Source organism: Erpetoichthys calabaricus, chromosome 10 (genome assembly GCF_900747795.2).
Source record: "Erpetoichthys calabaricus chromosome 10, fErpCal1.3, whole genome shotgun sequence".
Taxonomy (NCBI): Eukaryota; Metazoa; Chordata; class Cladistia; order Polypteriformes; family Polypteridae; genus Erpetoichthys; species Erpetoichthys calabaricus.
Window position 1 is genome coordinate 55,416,017 of NC_041403.2, and position 25,691 is coordinate 55,441,707.

Here is a 25,691-nt window from a genome sequence, read left to right on the forward strand (position 1 = left end):
TTAATCCTGCATCCATACTTTGTTCATACAAGTTTGCAGGCACTCCATTTTTCTGCCTACATCCTCCAAATTAGGTTAATTGGCCCCATGTCACTGTGATGGTGGGCTTCTGTGTGAGAAGGGGTCCTACAATGGACTGGCTCCGTATCCATGGCTGGTTCATGACACATACTCACTGATGCCACAATACAATTATTTTGTAAATGATACGTTATAATACAGGCTCTGGCACCTGAGACCTTGAACTGTATTAAATGCAATCAAATTAAAGTAGTTAGGTGACTAGTAATAACAGGACAACACAGTATTAAGCACAGAGAATGTGAATTAGACTTGCCTGTGTGACTGTACTCTGTTCTGAGACGATTGTTGTTGCACACCAGATGCTGCTGGGACAGGTTCCTGCTTTATGTGACCAAGCACTGGGATTTGAGTGTTCTGTAAATTAATATATGAATAATCATCATAGTATTGTACTGTTTTCACTACAGTCTCTAAGTATGAGGTGCAAAACATAAATCAACTCTGGACAGAACACCAGACCATTGGAGGACTCATTTCAGCACTCACACATTCTCTCATGCATAACCAGTACAGAGTCACCAAAATTAACATTTTGGGAAATGTATAGAGACCAGAGAACCTAATAATTAATAAAATGTTGTAGGCAGTGTAGTGTAGTGGCATAGGTTCTGAATGCTAAATAACAAGGTTGTTTGCGCTGAGTCACCGTGATGAAGTCACTGAACATGTCATTGCACCACTGCATAAATATGTAAATAACTGCAGTATGGACTTGTGATTTGAAAATATTCACTAAAGAAATAAATGTAATAAAAATAAAAGGGAGATGGGTGGTAAATAGTTGATAGTATTAATGTCTTGCTGAACATGCATCAATCACTGTAAGGTTCCCATGATAACAAGGCATTCGTTCATGTGCGTTTCCTTCAAGAGAGCAAAGATATGCCATTACATAATTTTATTATTTCCAAATGGTATACTGCAAGTGAGTACACTGCAATGGATTAGGATTATGTCTAAGTGCTGCCAAATTGGGTTCAGGTATCTTAGGACCCTGTACTAAGAAAAAAATAGTTCCAAAAATGAATACATACATAATAATCATAATTAGAATTTTTATAAGTCTTAGTAATTCTAAACATTGCTCTCTAAATATTAAAAAAAAGAAGAATAAAAGGGAACTTTATTGTGATTTGCACATCATCCAAGAAAAGTCATGTAGTAAAACGTGAGGACTCTTACTGAATGCTGACTAACCATCTAAAGTTCACTCAAAATATTATAAAAGTGACAAAAATGACCTTATAAATGCAAATAATTACAAATTTTGATTGATAAGCATTTTCTCTACAATGACATCCTCCTTTTTGGACAATCATTGAAGACTCAACTATCTCAAGCACACCTTGTCCAGGACTGGTTCCTCCTTATGCCCCTCTGACCTATAACTGGATTAAACGGGCTTGATAGCGAATGGATGAATGATGGCCAGAGCTCTGCAGCAGCAACAGTGAGTGGGATGAAGCAGGCTGAATGTGGGCTTGACAGATTAATTAGCAATAATAGTAATAATAATAATAATAATAATAATAATAAGGTAATGCAACAATTAAGCAATTAGCAGTAATACAACCCGTGGAGCCTCGTTTCAAATTGTTGCTTGGGTGCTGCCAATGTGAATTTTTTTATGTTCTTGCAAGGTCTAAATGGATTTTTCCCTTGTACTCAGTTTTTTCTCCAGTATCCCAAACACACATATGAGTTAAGTCAAAGGGTGACTCTTCATTGACATGATATAAATAAGTGTGGGAGTGTGTGTGCCCTGTGATGGACTGGCCAGGCTTTTATCTTATGCCCAGAACTGTCAAAATATCCCTCATCCCTAAGTGTCCGTAAAACTGGATCAAGTAGGTCATGGAATGGATTAATAATAATGATTAATATAATACATATATATTTTACAACCTGGTTATCCAGCTCAGAGTTGCTGTGATTCGGTACCTGTCTTGCCTATCAATGCCAGTCCATCATAGGGCATGCATGATAAGCTCCCAAACTTATTTATAAGTCCAATTTAGAGTCACCAATTAATTTGCAATTAACTTCACTGGGATATGGCAGAAAATAGAGAACACCACAGCACCACAAGAACAGGCAAATTTCACACAGACAGGAACACTAATAAAAGTCATATAGTGATACTCAATGCATTATGAAGACATTACCTTGAGCATCTACATGTCCTCTAATCCAAGAATGGCAAAAGTTGATTCACTGCTGGATGGATAAACAGAGATAAAAAGCGACAAAGTGAGAATAGTGAGAACGCGTTACTATTATGTATTGTATTATTTTTGATACTACTCTGATAGTTAGGGGTCTTTTTGCTATAACAAAAATCAATAAACTTCTGCGTGTGGATGCTTGTGTTGTTCATAGGGGTACGCTGCTCCTGATTTTCATGGTCTCTAAGTTAAACTCTTTGAGCCGTTGGCACTTCATCGTATAGTGCATAAAGAACAGCGCGTTACAGCTGTTAGTCCAGCACGTGTATTAAATGAAGCTGCACCAAAAATACTTTTTATTCTAACATAATGAACTGTCAGGCCGTCACACATTTGCTGAACAAGGACGATCTTGTGAAGTGTAAGTCTTTTATCCAAAATCGGAGAAACGCAGCAAAATTAAAAGTAAAATAAAGGAATCAGTATGAAAGATGTTTCGTAAAAAAGGACGCAGCGTTAAAGATGCGCGCTGGTGATGGACTCCATTTCCCAAGGTCTGCTCTCTAGAGCAGCGAGATGATAATATATTCAATGTTCACAAAGCAGCGTTCAAGTCCCCCGGGGAGTCGGTTAAGGGGGGCTTGGGGGAGAAGGAGACACAGAGTGTCAGTCAATGAGCGCAGCCGGCGCTGAGAGGCACTGCTGCGCCTTCTTACTCGCAGGCACAAGCGGACAGAAAGAGGCAGCCAGCAGCTTTCGAGTCCCCGATCCCATCTCCTTGTGCTGCTCGGCACACATTCCTTCTCATCTGCACATGTAAGCGACACCATCCTCTAAACACAAGAGGCTGGGGGACAACCTCCGACACAGCAACCTGCTCGCCTTGTCTCACTCTCTACTTACTTTTCCGCTGTCCATGCTGCTCCGCTGCCGGCGTCTTCTTGCCAAAGCTCCTGCACTTGTAAAGTGTCTGCGAGGATAAAAAAAAAGCAAAAGCAAACCGGGCATCGTGAGTCTCCAAGGGATTGTTTTAAACACTGTAAGTACTCGGACAGCCCGGAGAGAGGGGCTGATTTTGATCTGCTCTTGAGGCAGGGGGGATCTTGTTATCAGTTCACTTTCATTTTAACAGAAGTGTGAGAATCTGGCTGTTGTCTCCGGCTCTTTATTCATGCATCGAGACAGAAAAAAAAAAACGCAAACGTCGTGCTCTTCACTTACGTGTCTTGAGCTTTAAAAAATGAATGATTGTTAAAAACATTTTTATTTAAGATGCACCGTCTTCTTGAAGACATTTACCTTTCACAAACAAGTGGACTTTTCTTCCGTAAGTACAGTAGTGTTCTTACACTTAGTGTTTTACCAATTAGAAACAAACAAATCAGCCACTGTTATCTCTGTAGTGTTCATACTAAAGTAATTTTGCACCTTTAACTTCGTTATTTTTAAATACTTTTCCATTTATCCAGCATCGAGGATGTGCGATGTGTATTCTTAAGGAGCTTTTCTCTCCACTTCTTTTTTTTACGATAACTATGAGCTTCGGTCGAAACTTTCCGAAATACGATGCGCAATTTAAAGTAGTGCGTTTTAAAACTCTGTGGGATGGCTCTTTATTATTATTATTATTATTATTATTATTATTATTATTATTATTATTATTAGTAGTAGTAGTAGTAGTAGTAGTAGTAGTAGTAGTAGTAGTATATTTTGATCTTTTTGTTTTGAGTATAATTGAAGAATTAAAGCGATGATGATTTAAAATTGAAGTTCCACAAAGTAACCTCGTTTCAAACTTCTTAAACAACCTTGTGCGGTTTTTGCTGAAAGTGATGCTCTTTTCGTACTGAAAAATAAAGTTAGCATAGCAAAATCACGTAACGAATAAACACTTGCTCGCTCTGATTCGAATCTCGGCGTAATCGTAATCAACTGGAGTGACTTTAAACGCGAGCAATATGCGTTTTTGATATAGCAGATTGTACCTGCTTATGATAATGCGTGCCTGTCGTCCCGCAACGTTCTGACAAAAGCGGTCAGACTTTGCCAGCCGGACATCCTTAAACGCCTACACGAGCGTGTGTGTGTGTGTGTGTGTGTGTATGTGTCAGTGGCTCTAAGGGAAAAGAAGCCAACTAAGGCGCCCAGTCTGCACCTCGCGAGCGCCTGCTTTGTGACAGGTAAGTCATTCCGTGCGACAAGAGTTTATTCAGCTGAAACAAGACACGGCGGACATTGTTTAATGTGTCGACAAAAATGTGCGTGCAGTTTAGAGTTTGGGTCTTTTTTTAACATTACTGTAAAATGACGCTCTTGACCGTGTTGGTTTGATATTACTGATATTTATTCGTTTTAGTTTTGCCTCAGTAAAAGCCCACTCGTAAAACGCAACAGTATGAGCTTCCATGTAACAACCCAACTGTTGCCATTTCCATTTTTTTGCAAGGGAAACACCTGTTAAATGGGACATTTGCAATCCAACATCCTGCCTTAAAACGAAGCATTTGTTTTTCTTCAATCAAATGTGGCGGATATTTCCGTTTACGGTGCAAAAGATGTAAAATGTTTAATGAATTTGTTAAAAACAGAAGCCACTGATGACTTCTTTTCGCTAATTCAAAGTTCACTTAAGTTATGTTTTCCACTAAAGTGGACCATCCTCTTAACAGTCCATTTTTGGTAATCTTTTACATGACTTTATAATGAATTCGATATACTGATTCGAATGCTGGTTTTGGTATTTTGTACTGACATTATTATTATTATTATTATTGTATTATAGAGTTTCGCAGCGGGCAGCTTCATTACTGATTTGCTTTTTTAACTAAAATAGCATTTGTATCAGGTTCACAATTATCTTCAACCTATGTTGAATATTTACTGATATAATTCTAGGAATTATTTATGTACACATCGACATGTAATCGTTTCCGATTTACTTTTGTTTGATTCAAACTTAACTTGTATGTATTTTTTTCTGCAAAGTGATGCTAAGTAATTTGGCGTATGTGTGTAGTTTTTTCAGCCTGCATTCAGATGATCACATATGTCATGATATCGATAACCACCTTTTTTAGTTGCATTGCCGTTTAATAGATGAATCTTCACGTTTTCTTACGTCGAGTCGTCTTCAAAACAATACCGCGTGAATGAAGCTTTAAACGCACGCTTTAGCGCATTTTTTCGTACAGTTTTGCAGACATAAATGAAAGCTCTCTAACCGCATGTGTAACCTCATTATGTAAAAATAACTTTTGCAAGTGGTATCGCAATATTGAAATCAAGTTTACTATTGATGTTTATTTTTTTTTTAAACGGGTTATTCCAGTATACAGTATATATATATATATATATATATATATATATATATATATATATATATATATATATATATATATATATATATATATAATTTTTTTTTTAAATCAGTAGATTAAAGACATACGTAGCTTATATTGTAGATGCATGGTATACATCATATGGTGTTTTTTGCATTATTATTCAATTCAGCTATACACATTTCTCATTGATGTAGTATATCAGTACGTGAATATTTCAAATTATGTTCATTGTGTAGTTTTAAGCAAATAAACTTGTCTTGGTAGTGTTCGAACAGTATTATTATTATGAATAATATTACCGTTAGGTGCGTTTTCCGAACACTTTATATATATATTTTTTGTAATACATGGCACGTTTTTAATTTGACAACCTGCGCAACGCTGTGAGAACGGTATACTGGGATGTCCGCCGTTTAAGAATAAACTCAACTAGAATAAACTGGAATGAAATGTTATTGAAATGACACGGATTCACAAATGGACAGATATTTAAGGCACTATATAAAGTACATAAATAGACAGGCAGGACTGCTGAATTGTGTATGAAGGCAACAGGTTGATATAAAATTCTATAATGAAAAAAGTATAAATTTACTTGATAAAATCCCAGCTAGTTAGCAATCATTCATTGTTAAAAGTCTCCTTTCACTGTAAAATACCATCATATATTTAATACGGGTTGTCCCCGGTATGTGAAGGTTATTTTTAATGCGGTGTTTCATTTTTAATATCAAATTTTAAAAATGCCTAGAGATGTTTGACATGATGTGATTTGTGGACATTGGTTGTAAACTGATTTTCTCATCTTACCTTTGTTGCAAATCACTTATTGTTTTATAAGTTAAAAAAATGTAATTGGCTTATACATTTGCAGTGGTATGCTATATTTCATCTCCAGCAAATAAAAAAAATTGAATTATTGTCTGCAAAGACGGTGGTCTCATTGAAACAATTCTGTTAATTGTGAATTATTATTGTGATGTATGAGCTAATACAATGAAATAAAGAATAGGAGGCAACAGGGAGCTTTGCGGAGTCATGAGTCAATTAGGAACAATTTGCCACAATTTGGTTTACTGATCACCCACGGGTTAGACAGTAAAATGTTTAAGAACAGTCTAGTTAAAAACCAGTAGGCATGACATTGATGCTGCTATTATTGAAGGACTAAGCATGATTTTTATTTAATATCTACATATGTTAGTTTTTATTTAACTACGTCATTCATTTCTTTCCTCTTTTCACTGTAGATGATTGCTAGTGTTACCTTTTTGTACAAAACCACATCAAGCTTTATCACATAATTTCTTAACTACAATTCAATTTTCTTTGGATTGATTCTTCATCTATGTATTTAGTGCAGTAATGGCCAGAATTTATTTTCAGATTGCCTGATGTGAACTGAACAGATAGAAAGAAAGAAAGAAAGAAAGAAAGAAAGAAAGAAAGAAAGGGGGGAAAGTAACAGATGATTTATTTGGCGAGGTTTCGATTTTTGTCCTGAGTCCTCCTTTTCTATCCCTTTCAGCAACGATGTCAGCTGTTATTGCTTCCTATTGATCTCTTTGCAAAGTGAGAAGTGAACTAAAATTAATGTCAATTCCAGTGCCTGGATCAATAGCCAGAGTTATTTTAATCTGGATTTGTGCACGGTGTGGAATTAAAAATCGGGAAGAGAGCTGGTGGAATAAAACACTTACTTTTTTTGTAGAACAATTAAAGGAGTTTTGCTTAGTGTTTTTGTATGTCTATGGAGCTGGGTCTAAAGAAACACTGGAAGCATTCTTAACTGCCACCTTAAGGGTAAATGGCCCTTAAATTAGTTTCACAGCGTACCTCTTTATCAGTATAAAATATAACACTGCAACAAAACATTGAATTGGATAAGATTTGATGACCGAGCCTTTAAGATACTGTGAAGTTAGTAAGTGATCATGTATATATTGTCATAATTACTGAGGATTTGAATAAACTCACAGAGCAAAATTTGTAAAGAGATAACTTTAAAAAAGGACTCATTTTTGATGGGGTGCCTATAGTGAGGCTCACTAATAAACACTTCATTGAAATCCAATCTTTCATGCAGATGCTAGAAAGGGAAAAGTAATTAAACAAAAAGGCAGGAGGTGTTCAGTCATGCAAAGGATTGATGTTTAGATTAGGAAAATAAAATAAAAAGAAAACTATACAAGAGAAAAAAATATTCTCATCATGAGTGGTATCTTTGATCAATGAGATTGCGGCATTTGGCCTAATATCGCTTACAACCATGCTAGTGTTTCAGATGTCTGGAAACCTAAATAGACTGGCTTGACACACATAAATGGGAAACCACACACCAGTAGAAAAATGGCAGGAGTGCATCTGTATTAGTCAGAAGCCTACATCAGAGATATACAAATTATTAGCAATTTTTAAAGTAATTATTAACTGTGTCCGATGTGGGCAGGGCACCTTACAACTAGCCTTTTTGCTTGTAAAAGCAAAAGCTTAGATTCTACTGTGTGACTTAATTATTTGTTCTCCATTTCTCTTTCTGCTAAAAAAGCTTTGGTGTACCTTACACTAGGGTACTGCCTGACATTTTTATATTTTTTAAAGTGGCAAATTGGCTGTTTTTCTTTTCTGGCTATCTGTGATGGATGCACCTTTATTAATCCATTACTGAGCTTCTTAGTGTTATCTGAATGTGCTTTGAAAATTACTGTAAAAACTTATCAAATTACAAAAAAAAACCACTGGAAAAAACACAATTCAATTGTCTCTGGTGATTTTTTTTTATTAAGTTTAGCAATTATTTAATTTTATTGAACAGATCATGATACAGAGTATGTGCTGGTAACCTGAGAATGCAGCCACCAACAGCATAATGTAACTGTCTGTAGATTAAATTATCACAAACTGTTCACAAGGAATTTCTATTGAGTGTAACATACTCTGATAGTTTTATTAAATTCTGGAGTGAGTGGTAAAAATAAAAGAAAAAATTACATATATATACAGTATATATACACACGATACGGTGAAATACACAGCAACGAATAAATGGAATGTTTAAGATTGAAACTGGAAAAATGTAAATTGAAAGGCTGGTATTTACTTTAGTATTAACAGTAGTGAAAATGCTTTAAAAAACTGAAATATTGACAATGAAGAAATATTAAAATTTACATATAGGAATGTGAAGCAGTTTTGTTTGTTTTAGTCTGACAGTGATTATACTGTCAGTACAAGAACCATTTTGTTCCTTCCTGCCCTGGTCCACTTCCCATTAACCACTGGCAGATAATGACAAATTGTAATTTTTGAAGGTATAGCCTGAAACAGTTGAGAATTTTGGGAATGGGATGCAGATTTGAAGACAGAGATACTGTAGTTGTATAGGAAACAATGTGAAACTGATATGTTACTCTGAAATGCAGTCCAACTGTGATATCATCTTATAAAGATTACATATTTAATAATATTTATAGAAATTAATTTAATGTAAGTAATGTTTTCAAAAATTATAATTCCACTCTTGTTTTCTTTCTATTGGGTAATTTGCTGTTATGTATTTCAGTCGGCTTTACTAGGTATTTGAATGCCCTTGTGCTGGATTTACTGTGTATCGCATTCTTGTTATACATTGCACCTTCTGATGGTTTGCCCTGTGAAAGGAACTATATAAAATGGGGTCTGCTCGGTAGAATTTTGCGTGTGTATATTTTCCAAGCACTAGAATTTTGAAAGTGATTTTATGAATGACTGCTTTTGCATTATCATATTCGTTGTTTTATTGAATAATCCATTTGCTTTTTATGTTTGCATCTGTTCGATCAGACTTTTGTGTGTGCATTCATAGCATTTTCAGTAGTGCAATATTTATATGTTGTTTTTTTGTAATTCTTTCGTACAGCTGAAAAGAATAGGGACCATGGAAGTCCAACTGTTAGCAATTCAAAGATCAAAGCAGTTAAAAACAATCTATAAACCTGTTGGATTGTAATGCATCACTGTCTGTTTAGCAAGCACTAAGATAACACTTTTTCACAACATTTGTACTGTGCACATTTTGAAAAGGTCTACATGAAATAAAATTTAACGTAAAAACATACATTTATAAAAAAAAACAGTATTTCATGGCTTATTAAAAAAAATTAAATAAGACTTTACTCGGGTCTTACTATTCAGTTGGAGAAGTGGGCTGAATTTCTAAAGATGATGTGTTCACTGAGAATTGCCAAGGTCTGTGAATAAAAACATACACTAGGTCAAAAACAGATATTTGCAGATATTTTAATTATTATGTTCATACTTTGTTTTCTGTGAATCCCATCAACACAGTGTAATACAGCATCAAAAACTGGAAAAGCTGACTGCTGTCCTTCATAATATAATCTCTCTTTAAGGAAATTTTCAATATAGTGAAACTGTCTGCGAGGCATTGTTATGTGTGGGTTTTCCCTTGGGTACACTGGTTTTCCTCCCACATCCCAAAGAAGTGTATGTTAGGTTGACTGGTGGATCTGTATTGACCCAATGTGAGAGATTGTGGATGCTTGCATGGTTAAATCCTGCAATGACCTGACACTTTATCCAGGATTGGTTTTCATTTTGTTCCCAGTTTTACCAGTTTCCTAGAACTCTGAACTGAATAAGGGAGTTAAAGAATAGATTGAGATGTTTATGAAGAAGGTATTGAGTTGCACAGCTGACGTTTAGACCAGTGTGCAGTGTTAAAATCCTGCACCCATGTATCCTCTCTGTATGTGTGTTTCACAAGGTATCCTTTATACATCCTCAGAGATGTACTGGTTAGGTTAAAGCAATTGTAAATTGGCCCTGTGTGACTGGGCATTTTGATGGACATGTGCCATGCCTAAGGTTGCTTTTTGCCTTGTGCCCAGTGTTTTTGGGGTATGTTCTTGCCTCCCACATGACCCTGAATTGCATTACAGTATGTGTATTTATGAGAGTATTATGTAATATAAACTAAATAAAAAATATCTACACACATATCATTACTGAAATTGGTTATCCTGTTTTAGCGTTGTAGATGAATACAGCATATTCTGTTAGTACTGGCTGCAAGGCACAAACCAACTCTATGGAAGGCGCACTTATAAGCACACCTCCACATTCAGACCGGTTTTCATTCACCGGTTATCCTATGCGATGTAGGAGGTAAACCACAACATAAGGAGAAATATTAACACTTTATGAACTGGCTTTGGGCAGGACATTTGTAACATGGAGCAGGGACTTTTCTCAGCAGTATTAGATGCAATGCTGGGATCAGCCTTGATGTTAGCCAATTGCTGAGAAAGCTCACTCCCACTTTCATTAATGTCAAGCCAATTTCATCAGTGAACTTAACCCGAATGTGATTAGGGTGTGGGAGAAAACCCTCAGAAGGTTGTGGAGAACATTCAGTACAGTTCAATTCAGTGCATTTTTGTATAGCACTCTTCAATAATTTCCAACTTAGAGCATGAAAAACACAATCAGTGACCTGGAATCAATCCAGGGTTCATCTAGCAATGAGGCTGAATTTTTAACCACTGTACCAATATAACTATACGAAAGCATTCCGCAAAAAATAAAACATGCCTGTTTTGATGATGTAGTTAAATTCACTTTTTATATCCTCTGTTCTTTACCTCCAAAATCAAATGGCATCAGGCAAAAGGCTTGAAGGAGATAAACTCTTGTTTATGTATTAAAACAGTTGTACCACTCACCGCATTTCATTTCCATGAGAAAACGGTAATAAGAAAACCTTGGTATTTTTATAAATGTCTCTCTCTGTCTCACGCTCTCTTTGTTTTTTACTCTAAACTATAAATGTTTGCTCCAAATGCCACAGGAAGAGAAAGCTCCCAGAGCTGCAGGAAGATTAGAGGTAGTCAAATAAGAAAAGTGATATTTATGGTAATTATTTGCAAAGTGATCAAGCAAGCATAATTATTTAATTGTATTTTACAACCCTGTCTTGGCATCTAAATGATGGGTCTCAATTTTTGTCACTTTTATTATTTTACCAGTGCCGAGGATGTGATTGGGGCAATAGGGCCTGGGACCTGACTTTCTAAACAAGTTAGACACAAAGTAGCTTTATGCATAAATTTTAAAAAAAGTGAAAGATGAGCTGGTTTTTATTTTTTGTTTTTTGTTTTTTTTTTAAGCTTATCTTCCCTGCCATTCAAAGGAGAGGTAAACTTCAATGAATTTATGCCAGATGGAAGAGAAGAACGGGGCGTCACCATTATAAGCTACAATACTAGTGAGTATCTTAGATTGGCATACAATGGAAGTTTTTTTTTCTGATGAGATTGTGCATAAGAAAGAAACCTAGTCCAGTGGCTTTTGTTTTCATTCTGTGGCGCAACTTTGTTCACCAAATTGCACTGAGTTACCAGTTCGGGGCTCTTACTCCAGATAAGGCTCTTTTTACCTCTCATTTTCTGACACCTGTCTTATATGAAATTTTGGTTATTTATCTTTTGTAATGTGCTTAATGATGCTTCTTTTAATGAAACCATGATAAGGAGTTAATTTATTTTGTTAGAGGGTACTGTTATTTAAAGTTCTAAACAGTAAGTGGCAGTATAGCTAACAACCAAAAGATAACTGTGTTTACAGTATAGTAATTTTATTAGACAGAAAAAGACCACATCTGATGAAGATTCACAAATTTTATACCAATAGGTCTAGGAAATAAAAAAATAACTTTATGTTTGTGAATGTTCATGATTAGTGGTGTCAAAATGAAACTGTACAATGAGTAATTCTGGACTCTTGACAGGGAAGGATCTACTTTTTAACTTAAGACTAGTCCAATCCAGTGCTTATTAAGAATAACATTTTTTTGTACTTTCATACATTTAATCATGTTTTTCTTTTGTAAAATGCTTGATTTACATTATGTGTCATTTTCTGGATGGTATCAGAAATAAGTGATCTGTCCTAAATATTAACAAATGTAAGCATTACTTCAGAAACAATGAAAAGCTTCTTGTATATAACAGAGATGCAACACTTGCTCATCAGTTAAAAATTGTCATATTAAAATTTTTATGAACATCATCAGAATAATCACAGAAATATAGCAGGTAATCACTAAAGAGTGTGTACAATTAATTTCTTTTAAAATATTTGCTTTCAGGGTGGCATGATAATGTAGTAGTTAGTTTTACTACATCACAAATGTAGTACCTTGGATTCGAAGCTCATATTCGGATGTTGTCTCAGTTGGGTATGCATGTTCTCTTGGGTCTGGACAGGTTTCCCCTGGGTACTCTGGTTTTCCTCTCACGTCCAAAAAACATGCAGGTTACATATACTGGCGATTGAAAACTATCATTGTGTTGCTGTGGGTGTGTGCAATTGTGAATCCTGTGATAGTCTGACTGAACCCTAATTTGGGTTAATCAAGTTAAACTCTTTGCCAGGGAAAGCGGAGTAGTGTGTTATTGACTTTTTTTTAACTTTTACATTACACAATGCCTGCAATCCACTTTTGTATTTAAATTTGTCTAAATGGTTTGGTGTGTTGCACAAAACCAGTAATACTCGCATATCTAGGGCATGAGCAGCTGTGCTCATCAGTCACAACATTTACTGTGTCTTGATCATCCGGGTGTTCAAAGTTTGTTAAAACAAGTTGACAGTCATCATTATGAACATCTGTAATAGTTCACCATGTGCCACAAGCAATTGCTTCTGTGCACAGAATTTTTATTATATTGTACCACAACTTCCAGAGTGTAATTATCGGTGTATATTGGGTTATTTTTTGAAGATGTAAGAAATCCAGCAAAATACAGTACTTTGTAATATTTTTTGTGATTTAACAAAATTTCAAACCAGAATTGCTAAAAATTTTGCTGTAATTTTAGAGAAAAACGCATCGATAGATTGATAGATAGATAGATAGATAGATAGATAGATAGATAGATAGATAGATAGCCATGACTGTTAAAATGGTACATTGTATAATTCCCTGTTCCTCCTGATCATTTCTTGTCCATCATGTGGCTCACGTTTGCATGGACATCACTGAATGTATTTTACAGAGTTAATAGACATAAGTACTTTTTTTAGTATTAAAATGTAAAGGTTAAAAAAGAAAAAGAAATCTAGCATAAGGCTTGGCAGCTTCTGGCTTTCATCTCAAAGTCTTTATTTTTTTGTGTGATGATTCATCGTTTGGGGTCGTCAGTAGCATTTGTTAATTTTCTTTAGCAGGAGTTGTAATTTTTTTAAACATGCCCTGCAGCTTCTTTTGGCTCATCAGATCTTATCTGTCAAAGACATGGCACATTTGTCACTTTCTTATAACATTTTGCTTTGATATTTTCTTTTTTTTTTTGTTATTCCAAGCTGTGCTTATATTGGTAGTGATTTTTAGAGCTTTGTACTCTCCTAAGTTACTTGTTTTTATAACTAATACTACCTGTTCCCATTATGTGTTGCACAAAGACAAAGGATTTGCTGGGGTCCGTAGGAGTGCAGCACTGTTTTTCTGAAGGATGGCCTCAGTCTTCTGCTGAAGTGACTCTCCAGGAATTCACTTTGCTCACATACAGGCACAGATTCTATTGCAGTGCTGGAGTTTCTGCCGATAATGTACCTGAGATGTGAAATAAAACAAAACAAACTGTCTGTCAATTCTAAAACCTTCCAGATAGAATGCTGCCTTCGATTTGTGATTGTTGGTACAGAGTCGGGCACAGGCTTTGAAGAGGAAGACGTGATTACCACATCTATAGAATACTTGGCGTACTTATGGTTTCCAGCAACCATAAGGGGGTATCGTGTGTCGTTTTATTGGACTGTCAGCCATACACTGACATGCCATGTTGATGGAGATGATAATAAAATTGAAATATCCACACATTTATCAAAATAGTACCTTGTCAGAAGTACAAAACATTTTACTCAGACACAATTTAGAGATACCAGTTAACTTAACGTGTATATTGTTTGGGATTGGGATGAATACTAGAATGTCATGGAAAAAAAAACCCACACAGACATTCAGAGAATTTGTAAACTCCACACAGTCAGTGACTAGACAGTGGTGACCTGGGACACTAGAGGTCAGAGGCAGCAGTACTAATCATTGCACCACCCATAACTGAGGTAATTTGGGTTGTAGCTTCAAACACAAGCTGCTGCCTTAATATTCTCATGCATTGTGACTTGTTTCCCAGGAGATCACCTTTATTGTATGTGTTGAATTGAACCTTTAGAAGTAAACCGGTGAGAGGTTAACTACTGCAATTGTTATAGCACAGACATCCACCTTCTAATGTTAATCCAAGCACAGGACACATTTACTGACCCTTTCAAAGTTCACCATTGCTAACGCTGGCTCACCAGTTAATTGTAAGCCATCACTCTATGTGTTATGCAGCTGTAATTTGCCATTTAAAGAAACTGAACATCAATAAATGAAATGAAAGTTTTGAATCACCAAAACTGTTTAAAAAGAAAGCCGTTTTTTCAGTTATAATATGCTATTTTAAAAGTGCAACCTGTGCATCTCCTGCCATACTATAATAATTCCAGTTTACCTTGAGTAAATAATTGGGATGTGCCATACACTCCAGTATCATTGTGGTAAATGTGAATTGACCTTTTTTGCTTGACTCGACAGATATACATAAATATGCATCTTTGTTTTGAACACACATTATAGTGTAGCTTTATTATTTAAACACTTTTAATGTAAAGTTTTGTTGTAAAGACAACAGTCAACAAAGGTTAATTCTAACTGTTCAGTCAAAGGAAGATGGAGTTAATGTATTCATGTGAATTTTATTCTATATATATGATGATCAGAGATGGACATCTTTATCAGATCTTTTTCCGGAAAGCCATTAAGTTCAAGAAATCAACGCAGGACTGGAGCTAGATTTATGAGATGGAGGCGCAGATATGGGATTCATGAATTACAAAGGGCTCTTATCTGTGCTTGATGTGGCGTGGTCTATATGTTAAAACTGGGAACTGCAAAACAGCAGGGTTGCACTGTGACTACTTGAGGCAGAGGTTCATTTCAGCTGTAGTTCTCTGGACCTGGGATCTAAGAAGAATGTTTATTAAATTATGGATGACTGAAATGAGGGCAGTTATAAATAATGTGTAAATAGTTGTTAGAATAAAGCAACATGGACAGATCTACCAAAACAATTCTCAAGGCCCCTTAGATATGTTATACTGTTTGTCTAAATTGTTAATTTTGCACAGTTAAACTAGTTAATGTCTAAAGCACAAATTATGTTTCAAGTTTCATAGCAATTCAAAGCTTATTTTAATGAAGTTGGGGTGCTCAAAATCTCCCTTTTTCTTTGTAGGTTTCTACACCAAGAATGACCTTTCTTTGACAGGCTGTTAGCTATAAGCAGTTCTGCTGGCCCCAGCTCCAGCCTGTGACTGACCTGCCACTGCTGTCACCCACTTCAGTCCCGCATTTTGCTGATTTTCATTTCAGGGGACAAGGCACATCTGAAAATGGACTTACACCGAGCCGCCTTTAAGATGGAAAGCTCTTCCTATCTGCCAAACCCTTTGGCATCTCCAGCATTGATGGTGCTGGCCTCTACTGCAGAAGCCAGCCGTGATGCATCAATCCCCTGCCAGCAGCCACGTCCTTTTGGCGTTCCTGTGTCTGTCGATAAAGAGGTGCACATTCCCTTCACTAATGGCTCCTACACCTTTGCCTCCATGTATCACCGCCAGGGAGCTGTTCCAGGAGGGTTCCCTAATCGTGACTTTCCTCCTTCCCTTCTGCATCTTCACCCCCAGTTTGCACCTCCTAATCTAGACTGCTCCCCAATCAGCATGCTCAATCACAGTGGGGTAGGCGCCTTCCGGCCTTTTGCCTCAGCTCCAGACGACCGTGATGGCAGTGGCTACCAGTCAGCATTTACTCCTGCCAAACGCTTGAAAGGCTGCCTGGAGGCAGATGCCTCACCCCACCTGCGCTATTCAGATGCTGATGGGAAGGAGTATGACTATGGTGGCACACAGATCCCATCCAGCTCTCCTGGGTCATTAAAGGCCAGTGAAGATGCTGGGAAGAAAATCTTTGCAGTGTCCGGCCTTCTGTCTGATCGTGAGACCTCCTCTAGTCCAGAGGATCGCAATGAGCGCTGTAAGTATCCCAAACCCACCTTACTTAATCAGTTTTACTTTTTATGTTGTTTTTAATAATGCATGATCAAAACATGTAAAGTAGTATATAGTTACTATAAAATGTTGTGGTAATTCTTGTCTCATGACTATTTTCCAAATAATTCCCTCTCCTTTCACTTGAGCTTGCTGATCAAAATACATTTATTGGTCATGTCTCACAGTGAAAGCTGTAAAATTGAACCAGTAATGCTTCACCTCCAGAAATATTCTGAATATGTAGGTATTTTGTTACAACAACATTCCTTAAATTTTGGCAAATAACAAAAGAGGAAGGAAGAATTAAAGAAAGTCTTGAATCATCATTTAGTGAAAATGATCAAAGTGATTATTGGCAGTTAGATCAGAAAATTTAAACTTAGCCATAGCACTACTGTTCTATATCACAATGATATGTAAGCATAACAGACTTTGAAATACAACACAGAAGCATCATCAGAAAAGGAAAGCGGATCAGATGGACAGTACACATTGTTAAAATGCATCACAGGATGGCTTTCATAAACTGTCTCTGTGATTTTCAAAAGACAGAGACAAGGCTGAAACATTCAAAGACATGGACAGAACATTGCGTCAGTAATGACAAGTAACATCAGAACTACTGCACTGTATGTTAGTCACAGTACAGAATGACTTAAGAAAATGTAAGGTGGTCATTTCTAGAATATGCCACTCACCCATATCACTAATAGGAGTGTTTTCAGCATGGCATGAGTATTCTTGACACCATGGGGACTAGTTTCACATCCTATCATTGCTGATCCAAGTTTGTATGGTTTTCAGAAAGAAAAATTTGCATTGCCGTGTTTACAATATTATTTCTGAATGTTTCAATATTTTCATTTATTCTAATCTGGATCACTACCACCCTAAGAGGGATATTTATGTTGTGAGCATTTAAAATGCCATTCTGAACAATTTTAAAAAGCTATCATTGTCATTTGATCCAGATTTGAACTATCTCTGTATGATGAGCATTTGATGCCCTTCGTCATAATAACTAATGCAATTGTGTTACACAGTCATTTCAAATGCTTCCAGCTGAATGTGAATTTGTTCATTCCACTCCATACAGGAAAAGTTACAGTGCATTTTAAATATTTAGAATGCTAGTTTCAGTCATTTCAGATATTGTTAACTATTAAAATTTTTGCTGTGATCTTTTTTAATGACTGCCTTCACCTAGTGATCTAGATGTGTGAGACAATTTTTGATGCCCTTTGTGCAAATTGCTTATTGATACTACTGTAGCAAATGATTTAAAATGCTTCCTCACTAAAGAGGAAAGGTTAATGTAGATATTTAGTATTTAGGTTGCTGTTCTGAGCTGATCCAGATATGTGTTGCCTCTTTGAGAACTGTGCCAAGACCATTTATAATATGATTTTCAGCAATTTCTAATCTCACCATTACCATTTCACCAAGAGGCACATTTACAAAGCATCATTAATGTTTACAGTAACAATGCTTCCATTTTTCTTTTACCCAGGTCTCTGCTCACTCTTTGACAGGAGCATTTGTCCTGGATCATGAGCATTTGCAACACCAGGAAGCAGTGATCATTTCAAACGTATCCAAATCCATAACATTTTACTGCAGTTTAAGAGGTTTACATGACTATTAAATTTCAAGTCAAATGCTGAAATATAGTTTTTTTTCAGATTTGCTTTTGAGTGGTATCAGATAATTTGAATTCACAAACAGCTATATTGTCATTCAAGAACAATGAATATAAATAAATAGGAATGCCATTTCAGTAGAATCCAGACTTGCATCTGAATCCTTTTATAAATATTTTCTGCAATTCATGAGCATTTACACAGTTAAATGGTACCATATCATATTGGTTCAAATCTGTGTCATTTCCTAAGGTGTAACATTTGAGAGTGTCACAACCCTTTACACAATAACTCTGATATTGGTGAAGCACTACTGGTAGACGGTGCAGTCAAACATTACTGCAGATATGTGTTTTACTTGGCTCTTCAGATCAAATAAAGTGTCAAGTGCCTTATCAATGGCTTTGTATAGCTGTCTTTTTACAGAAGCAGGATTTTTGCTCTTCCACTACATTCCATTGCATTCTAAAGCCTGCATGTATTCCTTTGTCATACTGATTTCTAACTTGTGATGTCAGCTGTTGAAACTGAACCTCCATCACATTTGTATAAGACACTTCAGTTCATTTCTTCTTGAGTGATGGCCTCACTGCAGATTGTCACATGCAGGACAGAGTGTCCTTTCTGAGATGTTCAAGAACTTGTGGTATAGTTAGCTCATTCATTTAGCTGCATTAAATGTCTATCTCTTGCACCAGTTAACTGGCTGGGGTCTCTTTGGTTCAGTGATTCTTGGTTAGTACCACTTTCTCAGCCTGATAAAGCTTCCATTAATAATAAAAAATCTGCCTTGATCATGGGATTTTTCACTGTGTATCAACAATACATTTTTCAATGGTAAGTAAGCTGGCATTCATTTAGTGTAATTGGAGTGGACCGATCGGCACTAGACTGTCAGATGTGTTAAATGCAATTAAAATGTATTAGATATTCCACATTTAATGCTAGCGTTTGTGTTAATTCTAGTGTAAAAGTGAAAAAAAAAATTAATTAAGAATATAGTCATTTTATATTCTGTTCATTCAGCCTTTAAATTGCATTTATCTAATGTTTGTAAATCACCAGTTTTTTTACTAAGTTCCAATCCACCATAGCCAGCCATTCCAGTCCCACTCAAAGCCAAGCAGCATTTACCAGCCAGGCATCCCAGTGATGTGCCAGGCTGTTGGAGCACATAATCAGGCTTTACCTGATGCTGCTAAGCAGGAAGCCAACAATGTGGTACAGAAACAGATACAAATAATCTACATGTGCAGTCCGTGGTGTCAAGGTTTTAGGCAAGTTCAGAGAAATAAAGTAGATGTCTGAGTATAATGTGCTGGACTTCCGGGATTGTTCGAGTGCCCAACTCCATTTGCTTATCTGATTTGCAGGGGTGCTTGGGAAACTAGCTTAATGGTTCCTATGTATGAGTTTGGCCAGGTCTGATTCTTTGTACTCACTGTACCATATTAGAAAACAGGAGACTCTATGCATGTTCCCAAGTCTGTGAATTAGAACTGATGCTGAAATCAAATTTTATTATTTGTATCTCCTTATTAAGAGTTTTGTGCCCTTTATATAGAAGTAGCTTAAAAGGTTGAGGGAGATATTTTCAGGAGCATAGTTCACCCGCTTATTATAAAAGTTGTTATTATTTTGTATCAATTGTAATAAGAGCACAGCTTTTGACCCAATTTTTCCCTTTTGATTATGTGGAAGTATTCAGTATGGTTTCAGCATGAAACTATGGTTTGTTTTGTTTGCAATATTTTATTATGTGTTTAGTTAGAGAGACAATTAGACAACATGCAATATTTAAAAATTTTTGAAGTCTATAAAAGTTGTGCATGCAAAATAGTAGGACTGAACAAATGATAATATTTACTTTGGGTTTAACTGTCTGTCTTTCCATAATTTAGACTTCCTTTCATCCATTTACTGAACACATTTTTTCCAGCTCAACATCATGCAAAGCAAAATTCTATACCAGAAACTTTAGGGACAGGGTAGAAAACAATCCAGGATGTGACATCAGTACTTGACATGCTCTTCTACTCTATTATATAATCATGCACAAGCTAACAACATAAGGAACATGACATACAGCCTCTCTGCAACAGGACCTGGTGAAAAAGACTTACATACCCTTAGACAATTAAGGATTCTATTCCATATTGTTTTTGAATACAGTTTTGGAGAATTTTTAATACTTAAAAAGGTGTATTTTCTTCTTTATATTTTAATTGCAAAATCACAAAATAGTATTTTCCAGTGACTTTTCCCTGCACCGTATGTTGATCAGTGATCCGTTAAACATATTTTGAGGCCACTTGATGTCTTATCTGGAACAGAGAGCTGACCATGTCAGCCTGTGAAATACTGAAAAGCAGTGAATTTTCAGATCACATCTTCATACAAAATGCACATCCCTGTTTTAAGTCTCGTCTAATTTTAAAATGTGACATTGGATGACAGGGTAATATACAGTGTTTCTGAATCTGCAGGATGGAGAGTGATTTGTTTCGATATGGGTTTTCTGAGATAGAGCCGCCCAGACAAGTGAAAGTGACTTGCAGAGTTGAACTTTGAAGGCCTTGGGAAGATGCGCTTTCAATATTTTTTGATGCGGGGATACAGAATTTTCAAATTGTATTTTGTGACCTTCAGGATGCATGTTTTCTGAGCAGAAAAATCAAAAGGGAAGCATTTGCAGAATGATCTGAATGTGTTTATGGATTTACTTCCACACTTTTTTTTCCTAAAAGATGTTTTTGCCTTATATTTAAACTTAAATTTAAGGAAATGTCTAACTTTCCTTTAAACATTAAAGTAAGGATTGAAAGACTAGCCTAATAAGAAGGCCACATATCTCACATAACGTAATTGATGGGATGCAGAAAATCAATGAAAACATGCGAAGAACACTTTAATTTTGTATTGCCAATCTACACAATTTTGCCTTAGAGACTGACACAATATATACTAGAAGGATGGCTCAGCAAATGCTTGAGAGGCAATTTCTTCAGACAATGATCTTAAAACCCTTGATTGTTACACATAAAAAGACACACATTTTTCTTGTCAAGACTGACAAAGGAGTCAGTGCCCATTTGGTGGCAACAAAATTACACACAGACTCATGAGTGAAATCCCAAAAGATAAATGATAAAGTTTAGTAATGTTTGGTTTTGTATAAATTGAATTAGTTAAAATGCCATCTGCACTGGCTCTAGTTACACTGACACATTGTCCAAATACATGTTCCATAATCTGAGCATTTCTCTTAATAATCCATGGTTGTTTTTTCTCCAACAGTGAAGGCTATTTGTCAGTTATCACCTTCCAGATTATATAAGCATAGAGTGCTGGGAGAGGGTGGCCAAATGAGTAACTCAGTGAACAGAAGTGGCGTTTGGGGTAGAACATACTTTTTTATGAAAGGATTTTATACAGTGAAACATCATGAAAAAAATCTAAGTGTTATTTTGTAGCCTAGGTAGCACAGCAGATAGGATTATTCACTTAGGCAAACTGACATTTCTCAAGTTGGACACAACTGTTTAAGGTACCTCTGGATTGAGTAGTCTTTGGCCTTATGTTGCATGAGTTACCACACACCTTGCCATTGTTCCACTTTTTCCAATTCTTTTTTCCGTGGGTGTGCTAGATAACGAGACCTTACTTACTGCCACATGTATTCTCAAATGGCAGCAGAAGAGGGAAGACAAGGTCACCTTCATGTCTTCTAAAGGTTTCCCTCTAGATATGTAAATTACACCAGATGGAAAGGTTCATACTGTTTTGTGAATAAGAAATCAAAATGAAAGATGCCATACTAGTAGTAGTATCCATAAATAAGTTAAAAATTGCTTTGTAGCTTTTAATGTTACAAGCCTTAATTTGTCCCAAGGCTCACAAGTGGAAGATGAAGATGGTTAGAATAAATGTAATGGGCACATGGGTGCAGTGGATTGATCTCCTGGCACAGAGAGCCAAGGCATTTGGGACTGATGCTCAGTATGTTAGTCATTAACTTCGTGCCTTGACGTGTTCCAGATGTGTGGTCATCTCCATAGCCAGCCAGGTGCCATTCTTTTAAGGCTAGGAGACAGAAATACTGAACATACATAGGGCTGACGCTGACATCATACCGTGTATTTGGGTTTACAGCCCCATTTGTCCAGAGGTACGGGTGTCAGGCATGGAAAGCTGCAGGTGGCCTTTAATGTTTGCGTGGTGGCTAAACACATTCCTACTAAGGTCGTATGCAGTGTGTGCTGCTTTATGCACATTCATTAGATGCAAATAAATGTGAAATATTTTCAGGACATAGGAGTTCCTCATTACCTTTTTAAAATATGTATATACTGGAGCTTGATGACAGTGTGAGGCAAATTCAAAAAGCAGGAGTCATGGTGGTATAGAGAGACAAACAGAGAGGAGGTGGATAAAAGGAGAGATAAAAGAAAATGATATAAAGCGAGGATGAGTAATCAGTGGTCTCTGAGTTGAAACGCAGACCCCGGCTTCCTTCCTGAGCAGCTGAATAAAAAAAAAATCCTTAAAACAACATAACTTGGACACACGGGCTTCCTTCCTGCCGTGACCAACCTGCGAGCCGTTTCAGGCTGTCTTCATAAATTCTTTCTGATTTATATGGCACTGGATTCATGATGGGCCAGGTTAACCAGTTCTGCCCCAGAAACGGGCTTTGTCAGTTGAGGCCTTTCGTTATATGGTCAGCGCTCTCACATAAGTGAAGGAGAATGTAGTAGTCATTTAAGTGAAATTCTGTAGCATTTACAGTTTCTTAATATGCCGACATCTGTCTGTCTGTGCTCCTATTTTATCGGCCTGGTGGTGAGGTTGTTTGCACAGGTTTTATAGACATTTAGATATTTACAGTGCAAAGCATGAGGCCCACAGGACAGATTCCAACCATTGAAAATTGAAAATTAATAAAACGTAATGCTGCTTTCCAGTGATCAAAAGAACAGCAGGTTACAGCAGCTGTTTCAACATATTTCTAGGAGCAGATGTCTAGGTATTGAAGAGTCTGTACTTGAAAGAATTTTTTTTTCTCCTTCTTCAGCTTCTTTAATGTTTTCATGACAATGGAGCTGGATGGCGCTCAATCATAAAAATGAGTGCCCTGCAAATGTTAACTCTCCCCTCACACCCAACTCTGCACCCTACACACCTGCCATCTATTGAGCCTGTGGATCAACACCCCAGGGTTCCTTCTGTCATGTCAGTTAAGGAGGAAGTGAGCCTCTTTTAAACTTACAGTGACCAAATGAATGGCCTTCTGTTTTAGTGTCACATCACGTTTCTCTAGATGTCTGCTTGGTATGTAAAACTGTGGAGCCTCAGGAATGTAATATGTTGTATGTGCTGACAATGGCAGGCAACAAAGTGCTACATTTGATCAGACTAAGTTTCCATAATTTTGGTAAAATTAGGATGGATGGCGTATCACAGAAGTTTTTAAATAAAGTTTTCTGCGAGTGTGATAGCGATAGTTAGAGTCAAGAATTGGAGTCCTGGCCATGTCATTCCCTGTGTAGAGTTTGTGTGTTTTCCCCTGTGTGTGTATTGTTTTTTAGTCAGGGTACTTAGTTATTTTTTCCACATGACAAAGATATGCGTTAGGTTGACTGCTGAGTCTAAATTGCCCCTTTTGTGGACTGGCATCGGGGTTGTTTTGCTCGCGCCTAGTGCTGCTCTGGCCCTAGCAACCCTGAATGACATTGAGCAGATCTGTAAATGTTGTATACATGAATACACATGTACGCGTAGTACCAGACACACATACATTTCTCATACTTTTGTATGTATGCAGTAACGGCATGCACGTTATGAAAAATTCGTAAATTAAAAATATCCATTAGTCAATTTGCAGAAAAGATTAATACTTGGCTAGGTTATTGAAAATGGTTAGCCATTGCAGATAACTTATGTTATCTTGTAGCCACTTTAGACAGTGTGGAGTGTCAATAGTATCTGCTGGATGGCTGAGCACAAGGATTTGGTTTTGTGCCCTATTTCTTAGAGTATTGCTATTTTTGTGGAAAACACTGAATAATTTAGGTGAACCAAAAAATAAAAGTTATACACATCCTAACCTAACATGTTCACTTTCACATCAGAACTAAGTGGTGTTTATGGATATCAAGTTTATCTACATAATTTTATGTTTTGCTGAGAGACAAGGTGTTCCAGTTTTTAATTTTTTCTCACACTGCTGAAGGGGTTGTGGCTTTATTCTAGTAGCCAAATTTATGTTGTTGGGTTGTTTAGCAATCAAAATTCAATCATTGGGACAGAATGAGATATTTTGAGTGAGTGAGCACACCCTTTAATAGTCTAAAGCAGCTAAATGGTTCCTACTTTTCTGTCAGTAATGCTCTGATAAATGCAATTGAGTGAACAATGCATTAAGAAAATGGATAGAGGGATAGACTATGTTGCATTAGAGTTTGCCTCTAACATAAATGTGGTACTTGATGTTCTTTGTTAAAAAGTGTATGCAGTATAAACATTTTAAATTTTCTAAAATATATAAAAATGATATAGGGTGGCACAATGGCTGATTAGTGGTACTATCCCAAAGCTCCATGGTTTGAATTTCATTCTTCATATATTGGATCTTTACATTTACTTATTTGAGGTTACATGCAACATTTGAGATAGAGCTGGTTACATTTCTTGTATTTTTTCCCTTTGGAGCACAGGAAGTTGAAGTGAATTGCTTATGGTACTTTAGTAGCAGGATTTAAACCTACAACCTTAGTGTTTGAAGTTCAGAGCATTAGCCACTATGCCACACTGCCTGCCTATCGAGCTTCCCATATTTGCAGAATTTTTATCCTGGTACTGTCTTTTTTCTCACAAACTAAAAATACATGAATTAGGTTAACTGGCAATTAAATTGGCTTGGCATGAGTGAATTTGCCTGTATGTGTAAGTGTGCACAATAATGGACTGACTTGCCAGCCAATGTGGGTTCTTGCCTTTCGCTCCATGATTCTGGGTTGGGTGTGGATCCCCATGATTCTCAAACTGGAATTAACCAAATTAGTAAATATATACATGAAGTAATATTTAATGTGTGAACCACATGAAGTGACTGCAGCACCTCCTTGGATAACAATAATGCGTGTGTGTTTGAGGGCCAGATGATGACAAGCTCAAATCATGCAAAAGAGGACAGCAGATCCCAAACACAATTTACAGGCCCTGTGCATAGCATATTTTACAGTACATAATGTGAGCATGTACACATATAAGGTATGGAAACGTATGTAGTGGTGTCCATG

General features: G+C 36.5%; 1 protein-coding gene across 11 annotated transcripts in view; it reads left to right on the forward strand.

Annotated features, from left to right (window-relative positions):
• The first annotated feature begins 2,935 nt into the window (after positions 1–2,935).
• Positions 2,936–25,691, forward strand: part of rnf220a (ring finger protein 220a) — a 349,766-nt gene continuing 327,010 nt past the window's right edge. For 3 of the 11 annotated variants that reach the window (XM_051933135.1, XM_051933141.1, XM_028811270.2), the window contains exons 1-3: positions 2,936–3,288; positions 11,758–11,855; positions 15,934–16,733. In XM_051933135.1, coding sequence (XP_051789095.1) covers positions 16,091–16,733 — 643 coding nt within the window. In that variant the 5' untranslated portion in view covers positions 2,936–3,288; positions 11,758–11,855; positions 15,934–16,090. Of the gene's footprint in view, positions 3,289–3,409; positions 3,577–4,314; positions 4,430–11,757; positions 11,856–15,933; positions 16,734–25,691 lie in introns of those variants that run through there. The other 8 variants (XM_028811268.2, XM_028811271.2, XM_028811272.2 and 5 more) reach the window with 6 other exon arrangements.